The following is a 19,353-nucleotide window of genomic DNA, read 5'->3' as shown; positions in this document are numbered from 1 at the left end:
GCTTAGTATAAAATACTGATTTTTTTTTAGTGTCAACTAGCTACTGAAAGGATCTCGTTATATGATTTAGTCACAGACCCTTTACTTGCTCAAAACTCCTCAGGGTAACTCTGGGGACACTGAGGAGCTTAGACCAAGTCAAGGGGCAAAGACATCAGCTGGGATATTTTTCAGGCTACTTGCAGTATGAATCTCTTTTTAACTCTTCATTCCTTAACACATAGTTCAGCTCAGCATGCAGTTATAAAAGTCTGATGTATTAGGTAAGACATGGTCAAGCTTTACAACGGTCCTGTTTTTCATTTATAAACTCCTTAAAAGAATTGAGTTACAACAAAACATTCATATTCTCGCTAAACCCTTACCTGCGTATGGTAGGCTCAAGCAGTCTGGGTGTCAAATGCAAACTGACCCAGGTGAACCAGATACGCAGCTGTGTGTGTGTTTTAACCAGACTTTTAAGAGGAAGTACAGCCCTGACATTAATATTACTTCCCGTTTCAGCTCTGGGGAACAATACACCTTGTCTCAGAAAGAGGAAATGTGTGGATGCGTGTAACTGTCTGTGCTGTATGAAGTAGGTGTAAAGAATAATATCACAATACATAGTGTGGAAAGACTTCTCGGTCAGTCTGTATGTATTTCTGGATCTGACTGCTTAGTCACGGACGCGATATAGTGCTGCTTTAGTGAGCACATGAAAACAGCAGTGTACAGTATACTATCTCCACTTGTTGCTAAGGAAACTGGTATATGAATAACAATGAAGTAGACGTACTAAAATCTATCGTCCTGACTTGTTTGTGGGTCTGAATTCATTTAACATGATTAAACTTTACAGAGTCTGGTGTAAAAATAAATAAATAAATAAATAAATAAATCAACAGGAATTCACTGACATTATTATTTTATTTATTTCATTTTTTAAATTTTCTTCCAAAAGACCATTCTGTATAAGGGGCAGTAGGAACCAGGTAACATCAAAATACAAATAGGAGAACAGAAAGTTGGCATTTGGTTAACAAACTATGCCCTTCCCTGTCATTTTATTTCTGCTTTGACTGAATAATCAGGGCCTTATGCTTATACCTTTTCTACTCCACTAGATGGTAGTAGATTGCTAGATGATCCCTCTTCTAAAGCTTTGACTATGTAAGTCATATTTAACTATGAAAATCTCTGGTATCACTAGAACTTTCTCTCCTTTCTGTTATAAATAAGATAACGACGTGTAAAGACTTTAAATGGAAAATCTCTACATGTTTAGTGTTTGGAGTGATTTCAGACAGTCACTCTGTTTATTTGGTTATAATGTTGATGTATGATACTTTGGTAATGCTAAAAAAAAATGTAATGTTGTTATTAAATATATACACATTTATAGATGCATTCTATTGAATTGAGAGAATAAACTCTCCTGTAAGTACAGATACATTATTAGTATGAAGTGTTTTCAGTGGTGCAAGTCATCAGTGTTTAAGTCATCAGACAGACAGCTGAGCATTTAAATATTTATTTTTTATACTGTAACAAAACATAAAAAAGAAAATGTGTGACATAGTTAACTAGGATATCAAAACTACACACGTTTCATTACATTCATTGTTTTTTTTCTTTTCTTACAAGAACCAATTCTCAGTACTGTGTTGCAATGATAGCCTATAAATTAATACACATTTTATACAAGCAACCTGCAAACAAAATGGATTCAAATTGATTTTATGTTTACAGTCCACATAACTTGGTTCTAGTCTTTTACAGTCTTGTCCGCCAAAGTTTGACAGTGAGCTTTCATCAGAGTTCAGTGCAACTTAGGGTTGAAAACATTTCACCCCTATTTCCATATTCTATTCATAATTTGAGGATTGAGATTTTTTTCTTTATTTCCCCTTCCCTTCTTATCAGCACTTTCCATCTTTGTTCATGGTCAGTACTGAGATGATCACAATATTTAAAAGGGTTAAAATGCTGTGGATAGTTTCCTGTGAACTTTAGGACATGGTGCAGCTGTTGGTCTTGTTCATGGGTGGACGTGCTCCTGCGTTCTTGGGGAAGGTCTCTCGGCGACGCCTCAGTGCAGGGCTCAGTCGGCTTGGCACGTTGGCCTGTTGCAGCAGCTCTCTGAACACCTCCAGCACGTTGTCGTTCTCTTTTGCCGAGGCTTCCAAGAAGCAGTTGTTCCAATCCAGCTCCATGGTGGCAACAACGTCCTCTGTGTTTACCCTTCTGTCACCTTTACAGTCTGTTTTGTTCCCCACCACCACCACTGGTGTGAACTTGTCCTCCTTGATCTCCAGGATCTCCTTGTGCAGACTCTTGACGGCTTCCAGTGACTCGGGGTCATCCACGGAATATACCAGAGCGAAGACATCGCCGTTCTGAATGGAGAGCTTGCGCATAGCTGGGAACGAGTAGCTGCCGCTCGTATCCATGATGTGCACAGTCACCTTGATGCCAGCCACCTCGTACTCCATGCTGTGGAGCTCCTCCACGGTGCGCCGGTGCTTCGGTTCAAACCGATCCTGCAAGAAGCGCTGGATTAGAGCAGTTTTGCCCACGCCGGCAGCTCCCATGAACACCAGACGTACTTCTTTCTTTTCCTTTACGTCCAGAGACATGCTTTCTGAATTTTGCTCTGATCTTAACGGACTGGATAGTTCCTGTAAGAATTTTGTTTGAACCTCATCAACGTTGAAATAAGCTTTAGAACCTTTTTGAGCTCTTCACAAAACTCAGTTTAGCAGGTGCTGCTAAATGAAACATACTGAGATGTGCTGCAGAAATGCATGGCATACAGCTGACAGGTGCTTCTGTGTCTGTGGGTGTCTGTGTGGTCTATTTATAGGTTTTCTCAATCACGGTTTTCTGCTCCTCCTGAGCTCTCCTCCAATTGCTTTACAGCAGTCGTCTGTATCATTTACTCTGTGACCAATTGAGGAGAAGTATGCAAATGAGAAATGTTATGAATATGATCAAATCAGAAGTGGTTGGAGTGAAAAGCTCTAGATTTTCTCTGTTTTGGTGCTTCAGATTCTGTATTTAATGAAGTGCCTGTGCCATTATATACGATTTGAAGAAAACATTTAGTTACACTTTACTTATTATTGTGTATATGGATATCTTCTTTTTGAATTTGAACTTTTTACTTTGCACACAACAATCTGTTAGATACTGATAGGTACTTTTTTAATTATAATTACATATTTTTGGATTACCTTTGAGATTAAAATTAAGAGTGAGCATATTCGAGCCTAGGGTTTATGTGTCACAGAATATCAGGTTCAAGACGAATGAGAGTTGAACCGTTTGAACCAGAAGCTAAATTTCATAAAATGACTTACAGTATTATGACAAAACGAGACAAATTTGACAGCATCATGCTTGAAATTTAGAAAGAGTGAGGAATTATGGCATAACGACACTAAAGGTAGCTGCATTTGATAGAAATTCGTGTAGAAATTCAATACGATACAATAGTTAACTAGATTCATGTAATTCTTATATAGTATGTTCTGTAGAGCTTAAAAGTACCATTTAAGCTTTATACTTGAGAATAACGTACGTGTGTGTGTGTGTGTGTGTGTGTGTGTGTGTGAGAGAGAGAGAGAGAGAGAGAGAAACAGTCTTATTTTGAAAAGTAAGTGTTTACTGGAATATTTTAGTTCATATTTAAATTTATTGCACCACTTGGGAATTTAGCTCTCAAACATTCAAGCTCAAAAAGTTTAGGATCACTTGAATGGAACTTGAGTTTTTGTCTGACCCTGATGCTGTTTTTTTTTTTTTTTTGTAAAGCATTGGCATAGTTTTAAAGAAAACACATCTCTTGTCCACTTGAATGAGTTTTTGGGAGGAAACTCAGAAATGGTCTCGATCTCCTTCTGGCATTTGGCCTCAAATAAAATCTTGTCATGTAAGTTCCTGTTTGAAGCTTCACAGTGTACGGAAGATAGAAGAACCGATACAGAAGATATTTTTTTCAGATTTGTTTTCATGTGGAAGAGTTTTTTTATTCATTCTCTAATTAGGTCAGCTCATTAGTAAACAATTGTAAGCAAACGTGTTGTTGTTGTTGTTGTTGTTGTTGTTGTGGAATGTGTATCCACTGGATTTCTAGTCAGATGTATTTTTTAAGCCAGGCTTACAGTATAATGAGAGCAATCTGACTTGTCCAGGTCAAATACTGATGAGATACTTGTTGGTAAGTGATTCTTGGTGGTGGTTTTAGTGTTTTGTTTAGACTGGACTATATGATGGAAAAGACAGTTGAGAGCAATTATTGAAAATGACAGCAGTGGAGCATTGCTTGTTAGCAGTGTTTTTCACACAGCCAGTTTCTTGTGTGAGTCATTGCTAAAGTAGGCTCTATACCACTTACACACACACACACACACACACACACACACACACACACACACACACACACACACTGTATTGTCTCTGAATGCTTCAATCATATCTGGTCAGAAAGCTTTTACTGAATTGATAATAAGCCCTTTTCTCTTGCCAAAAGCCAGATTGCCCATTTTCCTGCATTTCTCTTCCTTTGACTCAGTTCTCCTTGGTCTCTGAAGCAAAATTAAATTTAAAATGATTTTTATATATGTTTTTTAATAATGTTTGTTTGTATTGGGTATCTGTCCAATTCTCTTCTTACTTGGATAAAACTATAATAATATGACAACAACACTTGGATAAAACTATAATAATAAATTTAGTTTATATGGAGGCCACAAAGGTAAACCAAAACTCCAATTTATGATCTGCATTGAATGGAACGATAGTGTAATGACACGGAACAGAAGCGGACCCAAACGCAGGATAGCATAAATAAACAGGGTTTAATAACAGAAAACACGAAACAGGACGCAGACTAGAAACAGGACAAACCACAGTAGATGCCGCGCTGCACGAGGCAACGCGGCACAGTTAAATACAAAAGACAATGACACAATAAGAATCAGGTGTGACGACAGGGAGGAGCAGACAAAGGCGGGGCAGACACGTGACGAGAAACGTAAACAGATGCACGTGGCCAGAGTCTGGGCAGAGTCCTTACAGATAGCTTGCTCCAAAATGATCTGCATGGAAATGTCATCAGAAGGAAACGACTTCAACCAAAAAAATCAGCATCTTCTGTATGCAAAACAATATCTTGATAAGCCAGATGCATTTAAAAAAAAAAAACAAGTGCTGTGAAGTGATGAAGTAAAAATGGAACTTTTTAAACAAACAAACAAACAAAAAAAATCAAATAAATAGCATTTATTAGCGATAAAGATCAATTTCTGTGTTTTTTTTTGGCAGGGAAGTGGATCTATTATGCTTTGGCCTTTAATTGTCAGACACTGGTACAGGAACCATAGACAGAATAAAGTAAATATGAGCAAATTCTGGAAGCAAATATGCTTTTGTAATGGCTCTTATAGACCACTGACTTAAACATTATTTGTTCTTGTGGGTGCATATGCAAGATGGCCTGAATATCTCAGTACTAAAAAAGACTGGCTTCAAAAACCTTTACAAACCGTGATATCTTTCCAAAAGTGCTGTTACATAGTACTGACTTTAGTAGGGTGTCCAAATATTTACACATGCCCCAATATATTTTTTTGTAATTTCATGAAATACAAAAGTGACTGCGTTAATTTTTGAACATTTTATTTGTTTTCTTTCTTTTCACATTCCTGTTGAACATACTGGTGTCTAATGAACAGAAAATGTTGTGCAGTGCTTTATTTAGACTGTATGATGGAACAGAAACACACCTTTTTTTTTAACCTGAATATAACAGACCCTGAATTCTGAAAACAGAATTATCTTAATATAGCGAAATGTAATAGTCTTTAACTGAGAGCCATCTGGACATCCTTCCTATTCATTTTAAAGCTTTCATAACGTGTAGGGAATATGTAATCATGATGTCATTATATTAATACTAGTAAAAAGAAAAAAATATAAGAATTAGATCAATATGAGTTATTAAATGAATTAGAATAAGTAATAGTATATAAAAAGAGGTAGAACGGTTAATCTCTAGGCTCTGATCTGTAGCTGTGGTTATTGTCTGTGCAGTTTTTGTTTTGAATATTCTCACAGGCTCCATGTGGGTTTCCTTTGGGTTTCACTGGTTTCCTTTCACCTTCTAAAAGTGGTCTAAATGGTCTCCAATGTGTGAATGATTGTGTGAATATCTTAGCAGGAACAAAATGTTCCCATGTGAATAAGAGTATGTGGCAATTGACATTGTGGGGATATTTGGCTGGTTCCCAAATGCAAACTGCTTTTTGTACATAAACTTCCGCAAGAAACTATTCAATGAAACTAGGTCATGCCACTAGATTAGCCAGTCTTTCATCATTCTCCATCCTTCTCATCCTTGCAGCAACTTTTGACACAGTCACCCACAAGATTCTTTCCTCTTCTGTTCTCTTTCTATACAGACTATCTTGTTGAGGTGATATCTGACCTGCGTTTTCATACCACTGCTATGTACAGTAGATGACGATCATCTTGTCCTCTCCTTTTCTCCCTCAGACAATCTGTTTCTTCATGGCTCTCAGACATCTCAAAATCTCTTCATCCCAGCAAAACTGAGCTTCAGTTCATCTGTGGACGTGAATCTTTACATTAGTATCTTGTGATACTCGGACAATCTCTCCACGGTCCTTGTCTCCTCCCAAAACTGACACTCTTGTGCCGGTTTCTTCTTTACAAAATCAGAAGGATTTGTCCTTTTAGTTTCCTTCCACTGAGATACTTGTTCAGTCCCTTATCATTTTGAGACTAAACTACTGCACCTAACTCCTGGTCTGTTTGCCACTGTGTAGCTACACGTCTTGTTTTTGACTTTTCTAATTTCTCCCACACCAGCCCATTGATATGCTTCCTCCACCCGTTTCCTGTAGCTGTCCACATCTGATTTAAAACATTAAACAATCAACACCTACATACCTTAAAGCACACATCACACCCTTTCCTGCATCACACCCCCTTGTTATGCATTAATTAATTAACATCTACATTTACATTTATGGCATTTGGCAGATGCCTTTATCCAGAGCAATGTACAAATGTGCTTTGAATTCTCTATCAGTGAATACATTAACACAGGTTCACTAGGGGACGGACTTAGGATATCATCAACCTAAAATCTTTTCAGAGCCTTTTTTAAGTAAATAATACAAACAGGGAAATAAGCATTTCACTCGTCATTTGAAGATAGCCAGTGACTCAGCTGTTTGGACATCTAGGGGAAGTTCTTTCCACCACCTCGGGGCCAGAACAGAAAAGAGTCTTGATGTATACCTACCTCTTACCCTGAGAGATGTTGGCACCATTCGAGCAGTACTATAAAGTTGGAGGAACTGTGGGGCAGTGCGAGGAGTGACAAGAGCTTGGAGGTAAGAGGGAGATGGTCCGTTTTTGGCTTTGTAGGCAAGCATCAGTGTTTTGAATCTGATGCATCCATCTACAGTACCAGATGTCAGTGGAGAGAGTGAATATAGAGGGAGAAAAGGAGAGGGCCAAGTACTGAGCCCTGAGCAACACCAGTGGAGAGGATTTCTCCTCTATGTCATTCTCCTCTATGTTACCTGATAGTATATGAATAATTGTCGATGACAAGAATAGTAAGGCAAACTGTGTGTGTGTGTGTGTGTGTGTGTGTGTGAGAGAGAGAGAGAGAGAGAGAGAGAGAGAGAGAGAGAGATACACACTTTAGGGTCTACAGTGTCCCTGCCCAGGATAAAGAGATTTCTATAACAATTCAAAGCTAAACAGGCGCTGCACAAGTCTTGCAATTTTATCCTAGATCCTAGATCAATTCTCCTGAGGGAAGCACAGCCGAGGTGGTTGTTTCTAATAATAATAATGATTTTCTTGATCGTTTAAACTCCACCTACTGTATATAGAGTTGCAGCTAGTGCTGACTCCTGATCTGCCTTATGATGAGACATCACAAATCATTTCAAATGCTAACATAAGTTCTCTTTTTAGCACTGACCCAGTTTGGATCTTACAAAAGTACATGCTAGAATTGGATTTCTGACTTTTGCAAGTTTTACAGATCACATTCGTGATTGTAGAAACTTGAAAGTCCATCAATTGATTTTTCCTCCAGCCAGAAATAGACCATTAAAGAGCCCTGAGTCCAAATCCTTATGTTTGTGTAACAGTGATGAAGAAAAGATAACTATTACTTTGACTTACAGATGATGGAAAATGTAAAATTAATTTAGTCCTCTTTAGTAACCATGTAATGCTAGGTTACAGTGGATCTAGGGAGCATCTCAGATATACCCTTGATATGACTGAGAAATACACCACAAATCGGATGCCTTCCATTCAAGCACAAAACTATTCACACACTCATTCATATAGTTTTGGAACATGAAGTAACTAATTAATTTACCAATGTTTTGGTGGTTGAGCAAAAACCAGAGATCCTAGGATTAGGATCGAGTGAAAAATGTTATAGGGCTGTTTTGTGAATAAGGTAGAATACAGATTTGAGTCTTGCCTAGAGTACATACAGTATTAATCATTTTGCAACAAGCATACATGTAGCATGCGAAAGTAAAATGTATGTGAAAATAAAGTTCATTTGATTTCTTTATATTCAACTTAACAATATAATGCTGTCCATATCATTTCTATGACCTTTTGACTCATGGTCTTAATGCTACCCTTATTTTTGTTAGTGGGTACACATTGGTTTGATTTGTTGGAGGGTGACACAAGTTTTTCCTGGTGAGTGGGTTCAGTTGATGTCTCTGATTTGATTTAGTTGTGTTGAGAAAAGCCACATCTGGTCAGCAGCTTTACTGTAATAGCTGGCTGGGTCATAATGGCTGTGTTTACTTCCCCTCCACTCATCCCTATATGCTCCATCACCATGGAGACCACAGATAGATCTTTTCTTATCTAATTTATTGACAGAGCAAGAGTCACTTGGACACTAATGTGTGATCACCCACACACACTCATACAGTCTCTCTCTCTCTCTCTCTCTCTCTCTCTCTCTCTCTCTCTCTCTCTCTCTCTCTCTCTCTCACACACACACACACACATATATGCAGTGTCTTTACTGTGGTATGCAATTCACTCAATACAGACTTTCATGCCTATTTGTATGATTAGATGCTCCTGATAGCTACAATAATAATTAATAATAATAACCATTTTACAATATTAATTTCATTTTTTGTATTGCAGAGGACCTGTAATTCAATGAAATTCTGTAATTCTTTTCTGTAATTCAACCTTTCATCTATATTCTGTAATAACCTAGATTTGTAGTATTTTTAAATGTAGCATTATGATTGTATTATATTATATAATATTTATGATTGTATTATACTGTATATGACTGTATTATAGGTAGTATGGCATTTGTCTGTTTATTGTAATATTATTGCATAATTATGCAGACATTTATTTCAACCATTTTAATAAAATCAGCCTTCATCTATGTAGTTCTTTTTTTTTTTTTATCTTTTATCTTTCATCTTACAGAGTTACTAATAAAGACCCTTTGAAACAGTTGAACACAGAGTCAGTATCAGATAGTAAATCCACCTGACTGACCCACATGGTGTGTGTAAAGCACCAAAGCAAACAGATACTCTGGCTGAAGAGGAGGTTCCCATTACCCTGCTTTTGCATCATTGCAAACATGCAATTGTAGACAGTGCTGCTGCTGTGTTTGGGTTTGAGAATCCATGATGTGTTTGACCGTGTAATTTGCTGGAAAAGTGGGCCACGTGTAAGCCGTAACAGCAACCCTTGAGCTTAAAAATGAGGCTTACTCTTTACACTGAGGAGTGTGACCAACACTGATGAGATTATAGTTTCAGAACAAATACATCACAGCAAATAAGAAAAAGCAAAAAAATTAAAAAAAATAAAAATAAACAAACTGACAAATAAAAACCCAAATGTATCACCAGCAAATCAGAAAAGAAAAACAACAAAAACAAGCAAAGAAACAACAACAAATAATGCATAACACTTAAAAACTAAACAAGCAAAGGAAAAACTCAATACATAAAAAAAATAAAAATACAAACAAATAAAAAAATACTTAAGAAAAACAACAAAAATATAATAATAATAAAAAAAAAATAATAATAATAACAATAATAATAATAATAATAATAAGTAATTATTAAGTAACCGTAAAGAGTAATGATTGAGTAAACACATAATGACATTTTAAAATTATATTTTTATTTATTGAAAGAAAAATGGGGAGGCACTTTGGCTTAGTGGTTAGCATGTTTGCCTCACACCTCCAGGGTTGGGGGGTTCGATTCCTGCCTCCGCCTTGTGTGTGTGGAGTTTGCATGTTCTCCCCGTGCCTCTGGGTTTCCTCCGGGTACTCTGGTTTCCTCCCACGGTCCAAATACATGCATGGTAGGTTGATTGGCATCTCTGGAAAATTGTCCGTAGTGTGTGATTGCGTGAGTGAATGAGAGTGTGTGTGTGCCCTGTGATGGGTTGGCACTCCGTCCAGGGTGTATCCTGCCTTGATGCCCGATGACGCCTTATATAGGCACAGGCTCCCCGTGACCCGAGGTAGTTCGGATAAGCGGTAGAAAATGAATGAAAGAATGAAGGAATAACGGTATCCAACCCTAACTGGTCATCTGTGAAAACAAAATTGCCCAATTAGCTTCTTGTTAAAACAATTAACCAAATTTATTTGACTGGTTTCAGTTAGAATAGACACACTCAGACTTGATTACTGCCAGTCCTGTTGAATCAAACATCACTTACATAGAACCTTTCCAGCAGTGTGAAGTAATCTAAAAGGCAACAAACAGCACAGTATTAAAAGAAATTCCAAGAGAGATGAAAGATATATTTATTGAAATGTATCAGAAACAGGGTTGCAAAGCCATTTCTGCAACTCTGAGACTCCATCAAACCACACTGAGAGTCATTATATCCAAATGGAGTAAACAAGAAAAATTGTGAATCTCCTCAGAAGTGGCCATCCTACCACAATTTCTTCCAAGACTGCATCAAAAGCTCATCCAGGAAGTCACTAAAGAATCCAGATGAATGTCTAAGGAACTGCATGTTTTGTTTGATTCAGATCAGTCCAGATGTGATTCTTCCATAAGAAAGAGGCGAGGCAAAAAGAAAATGGTATCCAAAACTCATGGAACATTTTGGAGGACCATCTGGTGGAACATCTGGTGTAAAGCTATCACACCACTGTGCAATCTAGAACATCATGTTAACAGAGACTGGATTGAGGGACTTTCCATAATTAATAGAACAATAAATTCTGCTTTCAGAAAAGAAGAATTTATGGTCATCACTCTATGTAACCCCAAAACAACTGGGTTATGCATCAAGACATCCATATTATTAAAGCAGGTTTGCACATAAACATGGTCCACCATGAGGTGACAACTGATCTCCAGTTATTGGAAGTGTTTGTTTTTCATGGCAATGTATGATTGTTTATGCTGCCTTCAAATGCTATTGAAATGATTATAAGTTGCACGTTAATAACCCCTCAAGCCGACTGGGAAACACTGACATCATTTTAAAGTTACATAAACTGACATAAACTTTCAACATAGTGGGGATTACAGTTTCTGTACTGAAAGACTTTCTAAACACAACTAATTGTTATAACTGTCATGTTCATTCGCCAAAAATTCCGTTATCATTAGCAAACAAGAAACTGAGTAATATGTGTCCTGGTGTCAATGTAGAAGTAAAGAAAACTAAAAAAAGAGGGAAGGAATGCAGCATTGGTGGACATAACATCTATCTTATCAGTAATTATTTCATTATTATATTATTAGATATATTATTCTTATTTTTATGTCTGGATTACACTGCTAACTAGTCTGTGTAAGTGAAACAGTTAAAGCTTTAAAGCTTTAAAGCTAGTGTGTTTTTGTTTTAAAAGACAAGGCTTTTCAGGAGCTCTGTAAGCAGACGTGTGCTAGTCTCCTGTTCAGGAGAGAATAAAGCTCCTCTGCTATTTTCTAGGTTATATTTTCAGACACCAGACACATGAAACATGGTTTTAATAATTCTAGCCAAACATGGGTGGAAAATCAGCAGGGAATCAATATTTTACATGAGACGGTGGTGAAAAAAAATTGCATTACAATCAATTCACAATCCTATATTCGGCACTCTGAATCAGCTTCTCGGTTTGGTCCAAAAATACAAAGCTTCAGATGCACTTTCACCTGTGAGCTGAAGGATTAGAGGGTCACTTTTAGTAGAAGTGGTTTTCTAATCCTTCAATCAAAATACCAGTGTCAGTAGAGGGTTTTCATGCATATGAGCCTAAATCTATTAAACGCTGCCATCCAGAAGGACTTGGAATTAATTAGGTGCTTCCAGATGTGTCAAACATGCACATTTAACCATTTTTTTAAATCAGTTTTTATCATTTTTATTTGGATTTTTTTAATATAAAATATAATATTTTTGTAGATTGAACTTAAAACTATCAATCGTGTGATTTCGTTCCTTCATATACTGTAGTGTTTGATCATTTAAAGAATTACATCACTAAAACATATTTTTAAACAAAAACTCTAAATGTTTTAACACTGGCATGTTGGATTATATGATTAATGATCTGATGTTTTGTACAAAATGACAAATCTCTGCACGTCTTTGGTAAAAAAAAAAAATAAAAAAAAAAAATTAAAATTAAAAAAACAGCTGAATCGCCTTTGACATTTTGTATTTGATTGGCAATTTTTTTCTTGTCATCCTCTACCCTTTATTTGTGTAATGGACTGGATATAATAGGACATAAGGTAGGATAGAATCCAGAATGAGTCACAAAACAGTCAGTGGTCAAACACTGTGTTGACATCAGTCATCGAAAGCAGAAACGGTCATTTAGCGAATAGACAAACCTGCTATGGTAAAGGTCAAAACACATAACCCTGAGCTGAATCTCAAGACTAACTGAAATAACCGAATAACAGATGTGCATATAAACTAGAAAGTAAACAGAAAACAGGAAATGCGTTGGAAGCACAAAATAGTGAGAAGTATATAGTCCTGGTCTGTAGGGACAACTACTACTTACATAACAGTGTTTAAAACCCCAAAACACAATAGTATATACAGTATATACTAGATTTTTTTTTTGTTCTGTAAAGCTGCTTTGAGACAATGTCCATTGTTAAAAGCACTTTACAAATAAAATCAAATTGAATTGAATATGTGGTCAGTGGTAGTCCTTTGGTGGTACCTGACTACTGATGAATGTCGTACACATTATGGATGTTCTACACTCAGTAACTTTAAACTTTTATGATAGATGACTTGTAGAGGCCTGTAGATGTAGATATATCTGATCAGGGGCTACTGAGTATACACTTTTTTAGCCACATAAAAAACGTACGTCACTTAAATCTCGATTTCAGAGAAGCTTTAGTACAGGCACCGCTGCATTGAACACTGGAGCTTTGTAACCATTATCTGTCTCCACAGATGTGAAGAAAACAGCTGTGATTTTTGTGCTGTTTTTCACAGCCACGTCTCACTAATTAGTGTGCGTTTGGAAAGAATAGAGTAACTCAAGCTAATCAGCCTTACTGTGAAGCAGGCACACATATCCACAGGACCCCATTATATACACACACGCACACACACTCACACACACACACACCACCTTTTCACCATTTCCATGTGAGTGAGAGGCTTTGGCAGCCATGGCAACATGGGTTCAGTAGGCAGAAGCGCAATCTTTCTAGACACACTCCTTTATCTCCATGTTGTTGTTTCCTATTGAATTATTTTCCTCTACAAATGTGTGATGCAGTTCGAATGTGTCAGTATTTGCGTCTACATCTCATGCATACTGTAGGATTTTTGACTCGCATGTGCAAAGTGCAAAGCTTCTTGTCATAATGACTTGCATTGTATCCACTGCAAAAATGATATGCATAATGCCATGGCTGTTGTAACAAATAACAAAGCTGCGCCTAGCAATAAGGGCTGAATAAGTTAGTACTATTTTGGTACTGCTTTCGTTATATGAGTTGTTCCCTAGACAGGGTTGAGTGGAGATAAAAAGCAGATATTTTTTGAACATACAAATCATATACAGCTTAAAGGGTGATACGCATACAGTGAAGTCTGGATCTCAGAGACTGCAGTGAAGATGTTTTTATTTTGCATGCATTGCTAATTTAATACACAAGACAAATTATATTATGTTAGATTCACGTTAGATCAAATCCATTGCTTCAACAGAAGGGAGATGTTTCAAGGTAAATCTTTGAATCAAGAAAAAATTTGCTAACATGAGCACTATCACAAATTCTATAATGTTCTGATTTCAGTGTGATCTCCCATTGTGGACCCAACTGTACATTTTCATGATCTGAAACACCTACAGAATGTGTCCCTGTCCTTGGCTGTTTATCTTGCCTGGAGGTTAGATTTTCCTGGTGATTTATTCGAATTGAGAATCCCTAGTTTCTCTGTCAGGCTTTGCCATTAAACTTGTGCTTTCTAATTGGTTTCTAAAGCTCCAGAATTCTAAGCTATCCTTTTTTTTTTAGTGAACTGTGTCCTCTAATATCCTCCACTCACCTGCTCGCTGATAAAGCTCCGGGGGACTCAAATTGTCTTTCAAACACTTTCCTGAAAGAATCTCAATTAAAAAAATAAAAAATTAAATAAAAAAATGTCATTATGTGAAATAGTTAAATAAATCAATTATTTTGTCTGTACTTTAATTTGATTAAATGTCTTATATTGGCTGATGGATTTTGAGATTTTTTTGTTTGAAATATTTTTCCAATTTCAATGATTCATTCGATTTGGATAATTATGACATTTGTTATTCCATGTACAAATTTATGAGAACAAATTCATCCAATCTTTTGTGCATTTACCTTAGAGCTGAATGGCTTTCTTAATATAGCTCTGTTCTGCCTCCTTCTGTAGCCATGCTGAATTACACCATAAAGACAGAATGACTGTAGGTTGCATAATATACCCGTTTTAACTCAAAATAACTTTATCTATATTATTATTCATTCATTCATTCATTCATTCATCTTCTACCGCTTAGATGGGGAACCTGTGCCTATCTCAGGCATCATCGGGCATCAAGGCAGGATACACCCTGGACGGAGTGCCAACCCATCGCAGGGCACACACACACACTCATTCACTCACGCAATCACACACTACGGACAATTTTCCAGAGATGCCAATCAACCTACCATGCATGTCTTTGGACCGGGGGAGGAAACCGGAGTACCCGGAGGAAACCCCCAAGGCACGGGGAGAACATGCAAACTCCACACACACAAGGTGGAGGCGGGAATCGAACCCCGACCCTGGAGGTGTGAGGCGAACGTGCTAACCACTAAGCCACCGTGGCCCCCCATATTATTATTATTATTATTATTATTATTATTATTATTATTATTATTATTATTATCATATTTAACAACAATTTTATATTTTTTATATTTTTGTAATTTTATATTTTTTTAAATGTTACATTTAAATTCTAAAAAGAAAATAGCTGTTTATAATAATAATAATAATAATAATAATAATAATAATAATAATAATAATAATAATAATAACCAATCGATTTTCTGTACTGCTTTTACTACACATGGCTGATGTACATAGAGCACAGAGCACTCAATTGGGGCATATGGTGATGGACAATCAGTCACATACTGTACACACTAACACACCCATTCATACACCACAGACTTTGGACTGGCAGAGGAAACTGGAATACAGGGAGGAAACACCTGAATCACAGGGAGATCTCCAACACACACTCCACACACAGAAGTCTGAGACAGGACTCAAACCTCCAACACTGCAAGGTAAACTTACTAACCACCAAGCCGCTGTCTCTCCCAATACTACTACTACTACTACTACTACTACTACTACTACTACTACTACTACTACTACTACTACTACTAACAATAATAATAGAAGAAGAAGAAGTAGTAGTAGAAGAGGAAGTAGAAGAATTTGCCTGTTTGTTTATGCTTTGTATTGTTTTATCATAAAGGGAATTTGTGCAGGTTTCTTATGACATTTCAAATTTCCAGGTTGAATATTTTACAATAGCTATGCTACTAGAGCTAGATGTACTAGAGTACTTAGTGTACTTCTTGTATACCATTTGTATTCTGTCTTGCTTAGAACTTAACAATGTGTGTGTGAGACTGTGTGTAGGGTGTGTGTGTGTGTATGTGTGTTCAAAGTGAGAGATTGTTGGAATACAAGTCCGTTTTGTGTTTGCCCACTATGTCATGGAGACATGTTTTCAGACTCCTGATGAACTCAGTGTTCTGTAAATAAACAATCTGTTATCCATTAAACAGTTTTATTCTAGGGATTATTTCGATGAACTTTTTAAGAACATTTTGAAACGTACTTAACAGTTTCTAACAAGGTTCAGCTGTAATCCTGAAGTTCCTATTAAACTTCGAAAAGCTCATAATGTTCGGTTGTTCAACATTAGCAGCTAATACACATGTAACAGAAAAGAACATTTTAGTTGTGTCCCCAAATCTTAATCTCAAATAATCAATTTCATCTTCTTCAGTTGTTATTTGTTTCTCTAGAACATCTTTACAGTTACAATTTTAGTCACTGTAATGTCATTGTCCAATATACTGTACAGTATTCTATTCAAACAACTGGATAAAATAGCTATCACAAATATAGAAAACCAAAGGTCCTTTGGCATAAAAGTTGTATTTTCCATCTGCAAAGAGAAACTAATAGACAAAAAAATCATACATAATGAGTTTAAAATTCTAATAACCACTGGCAAGGCCATTAAAAATGATAAAAACTGCAAGGTTGACTTCTTTTATTCTCAACCGCACATTTGAAAAAAAGACTGAAAGAGTTCCTCAGGAGTATTTTCTACAGAAAATATCTGTAGAATATCTCTTGACTCTTGAACCAAAGAAAAGTACAATCCTGTGAGATGCATCAATGCCAAGGCATTCGACAAAGCCAGAAAAAAATTGAAGTTGGAACACAAGTAAGAATCAATCAATCAATCAATCAATCAATCAATCAATCAATCAATAATTCCAAAGATCATGTCAAACTTTTATAGTACAATAAAAAGTAAAAGTTGACATATTTCGATTGCTAATATATACGTTTATCACAAGCAATCTAACATCGCATCCTATGCAATACAAATATCATGAATATCATTTAAGATCTGAACAGATTTCAAGCCTGCCTTATCAGTTATTTCTTATCAGAAGAATAAGTTTACAACAAGAGATCAGAAACTAATGCCATGTAGCTGTGGGTAGAAAAGTGAGAGCTCTTGGTGCTCTTTGTGCTCATGTGTAGATAACATGTGTAGTATATCCTAGTATTGAGGAAACACTTTACATTTACACTTACAGCATCTGGCAGACGTCGTTTCCCAGAACGACATAAAAAAGTGCTTTGAACTCTCTATCAATGAATAAACCAATACCGGTTCGCTCGGTCACAGATTAATAATACTACACCATACCTCTGGTTGGAGGAAGTATAGCATGATTTGTTAAGGAAGATGTAGAACTTCATGTGTCGTTTAAGGACACTCGGTGAAACAGCTGTTTGGAACATGTAGAGAAGAGTCTCGATGAGTACCTACCTTGTACTCTGAGAGATGGTGGGACCATTTGAGCAGTGCCTGACGATCTGGGCGAGCGTGGTGCAGTCAGTGGGGTGATAAGAGCGATAAGGTAAGAGGGAGCTGGTCCATTTTTGGCTTTGTAGGCAAGCATCAATGTTTTATCTACTACTAGAAGTGGGATGATGTGGAGAACTCAGGATGGCTGAAAACAAGTCATGCAGCTGCGTTTTGGATCATTTGTAGAGATCAAATTTAGTTCAGATGAGCAGTAGTCCAGTCTCAAAATGAGAGAGCATGAACAAGCTCCTGAGCAGTGGCAAATTAGTAATGTGTAAGGAAATGGACAGTTGATTATCCATGGTTACTCCAAGGTTGCAGGCAGTGGTCAAGGGGAGATCAGCGAGTCATACTGGGTAATCTTAAGATCCTGAACTGGGGATGAATCATCTGGGATAAACAGCAGTTCATTTTTGTTGGGATTGATTTTATTTTATAAGCTGTCATCCATGATAATATGTCATCCAAAGAGATGCTGAGATCCGAGCTTGATAGGAAGCAGTCAGTCATTAAAAGTATGAGATATTTCCTGCTCTCATCTTTGTTATATCTCTCAAAATGCAAACTGTAATTTTACAGTGAAGCCAGAACAAAGTAACAAAGCACTTACTGTACAACCTTACAAACTTAAGCCTAGCATGTCTTCATGTCTTCATCTCTTCTAGATTTGATGACTGTTTCTGGCCTGTGTATGTAGAATTTTCATGTTGTTCCTGTGCTTCAGGGGTTTCCTCTGGGTTTTCCCGTTTATTTCCCAAGTCTGTGTTGTAGATCGATCGGCATCTCTAAATAGTCCATGGTGTGAATGGATCTGTGTGTGTCTATATGTGAGTTTGGGTGTGTGTCCTGTAATGGGTTGCTACCCAATCCAATGTGTTCTCTGCCTTGTCCCTTGTGTCCCCTGAGATATACAGTACTCCAGGTTACACGTGAACCTGTTTTGGATAAACACTAAAGAATATGGAGGTGTGTTTATGTAGTTTGTGTATATACTGTATATCACACCAAATTTAAATTTATGGCTCACTCAGTAGGCCATCCTCTTAAGTTCACCAGAGTGACTCAGAAAAATCTCACTCCTTCCCTATTTATTTTCCAGCTTGCAATCCTTTCCTCCAATCAAATCTTGGCACCCACCCACAGATACTAAGGAATTCTGGTGGAAATTCACCTCTAAAATGAGGTTACACTTATTTATACACACACACACACACACACACATATTCACACCCAGGGTTGATTTACTGTAGTATAGTCAAGCATCGTATCCTCCCTGGAATTTTAGGAGGAAATCATAGGGAAAATGCTGTACTGGAAAATATCCTGGCCTCAAGGCTAAACCCAAAACCCTGGAACTGAGAAGCAGCAGTACTTTAAAATCATTTCCCCAGCAGGACCAACAGCTTTGTAGATGAACTCCATTGAGTCTATGTACACTTTGAAATTAATGTGTATCCTTTATTGAATCTGTTTTCTGATGTACTGTGGTTTTGTTGTATACTTTTAAGTCATCAAATAAATAGAGTGCCTTGATTTATTCTGTTTTGAAAAGGGTTAGTGAAAGGAGCCCACAACTGATGTTCTGCTACTGTTTCCTCCCATGGGAAAGCTTTTGAAGGTTCATAAAAAAAAAAATAAAAAAAAAAACCTCTGAA

At 36.9% G+C, this 19,353-nt stretch overlaps 2 protein-coding genes across 5 annotated transcripts in view; one reads left to right on the top strand and one right to left on the bottom strand.

The window, feature by feature from the left end:
• Positions 1-1,694: 1,694 nt before the first annotated feature.
• Positions 1,695-2,801, bottom strand: rasd4 (rasd family member 4). Its single transcript, XM_060892440.1, has one exon. The coding sequence runs from the start codon at positions 2,616-2,618 to the stop codon at positions 1,992-1,994; it is 627 nt and encodes a 208-aa protein (XP_060748423.1). The 5' UTR covers positions 2,619-2,801; the 3' UTR covers positions 1,695-1,991.
• Positions 2,802-15,755: 12,954 nt separating this feature from the next.
• The window catches only part of LOC132861438 (uncharacterized), a 64,023-nt gene continuing 60,425 nt past the window's right edge, over positions 15,756-19,353 (top strand). For 2 of the 4 annotated variants that reach the window (XR_009649939.1, XR_009649940.1), the window contains exon 1: positions 15,763-15,860. The gene's annotated coding sequence lies outside the window, so the exon portion shown is untranslated. Of the gene's footprint in view, positions 15,861-19,353 lie in introns of all 4 variants that reach the window. The other 2 variants (XR_009649938.1, XM_060892962.1) reach the window with 2 other exon arrangements.

The sequence above is a fragment of the Tachysurus vachellii genome, chromosome 18, assembly GCF_030014155.1.
Source record: "Tachysurus vachellii isolate PV-2020 chromosome 18, HZAU_Pvac_v1, whole genome shotgun sequence".
Taxonomy (NCBI): Eukaryota; Metazoa; Chordata; class Actinopteri; order Siluriformes; family Bagridae; genus Tachysurus; species Tachysurus vachellii.
Note: the sequence above shows the minus strand (reverse complement) of the source record. Positions and strands in the feature narration are given on the sequence as shown.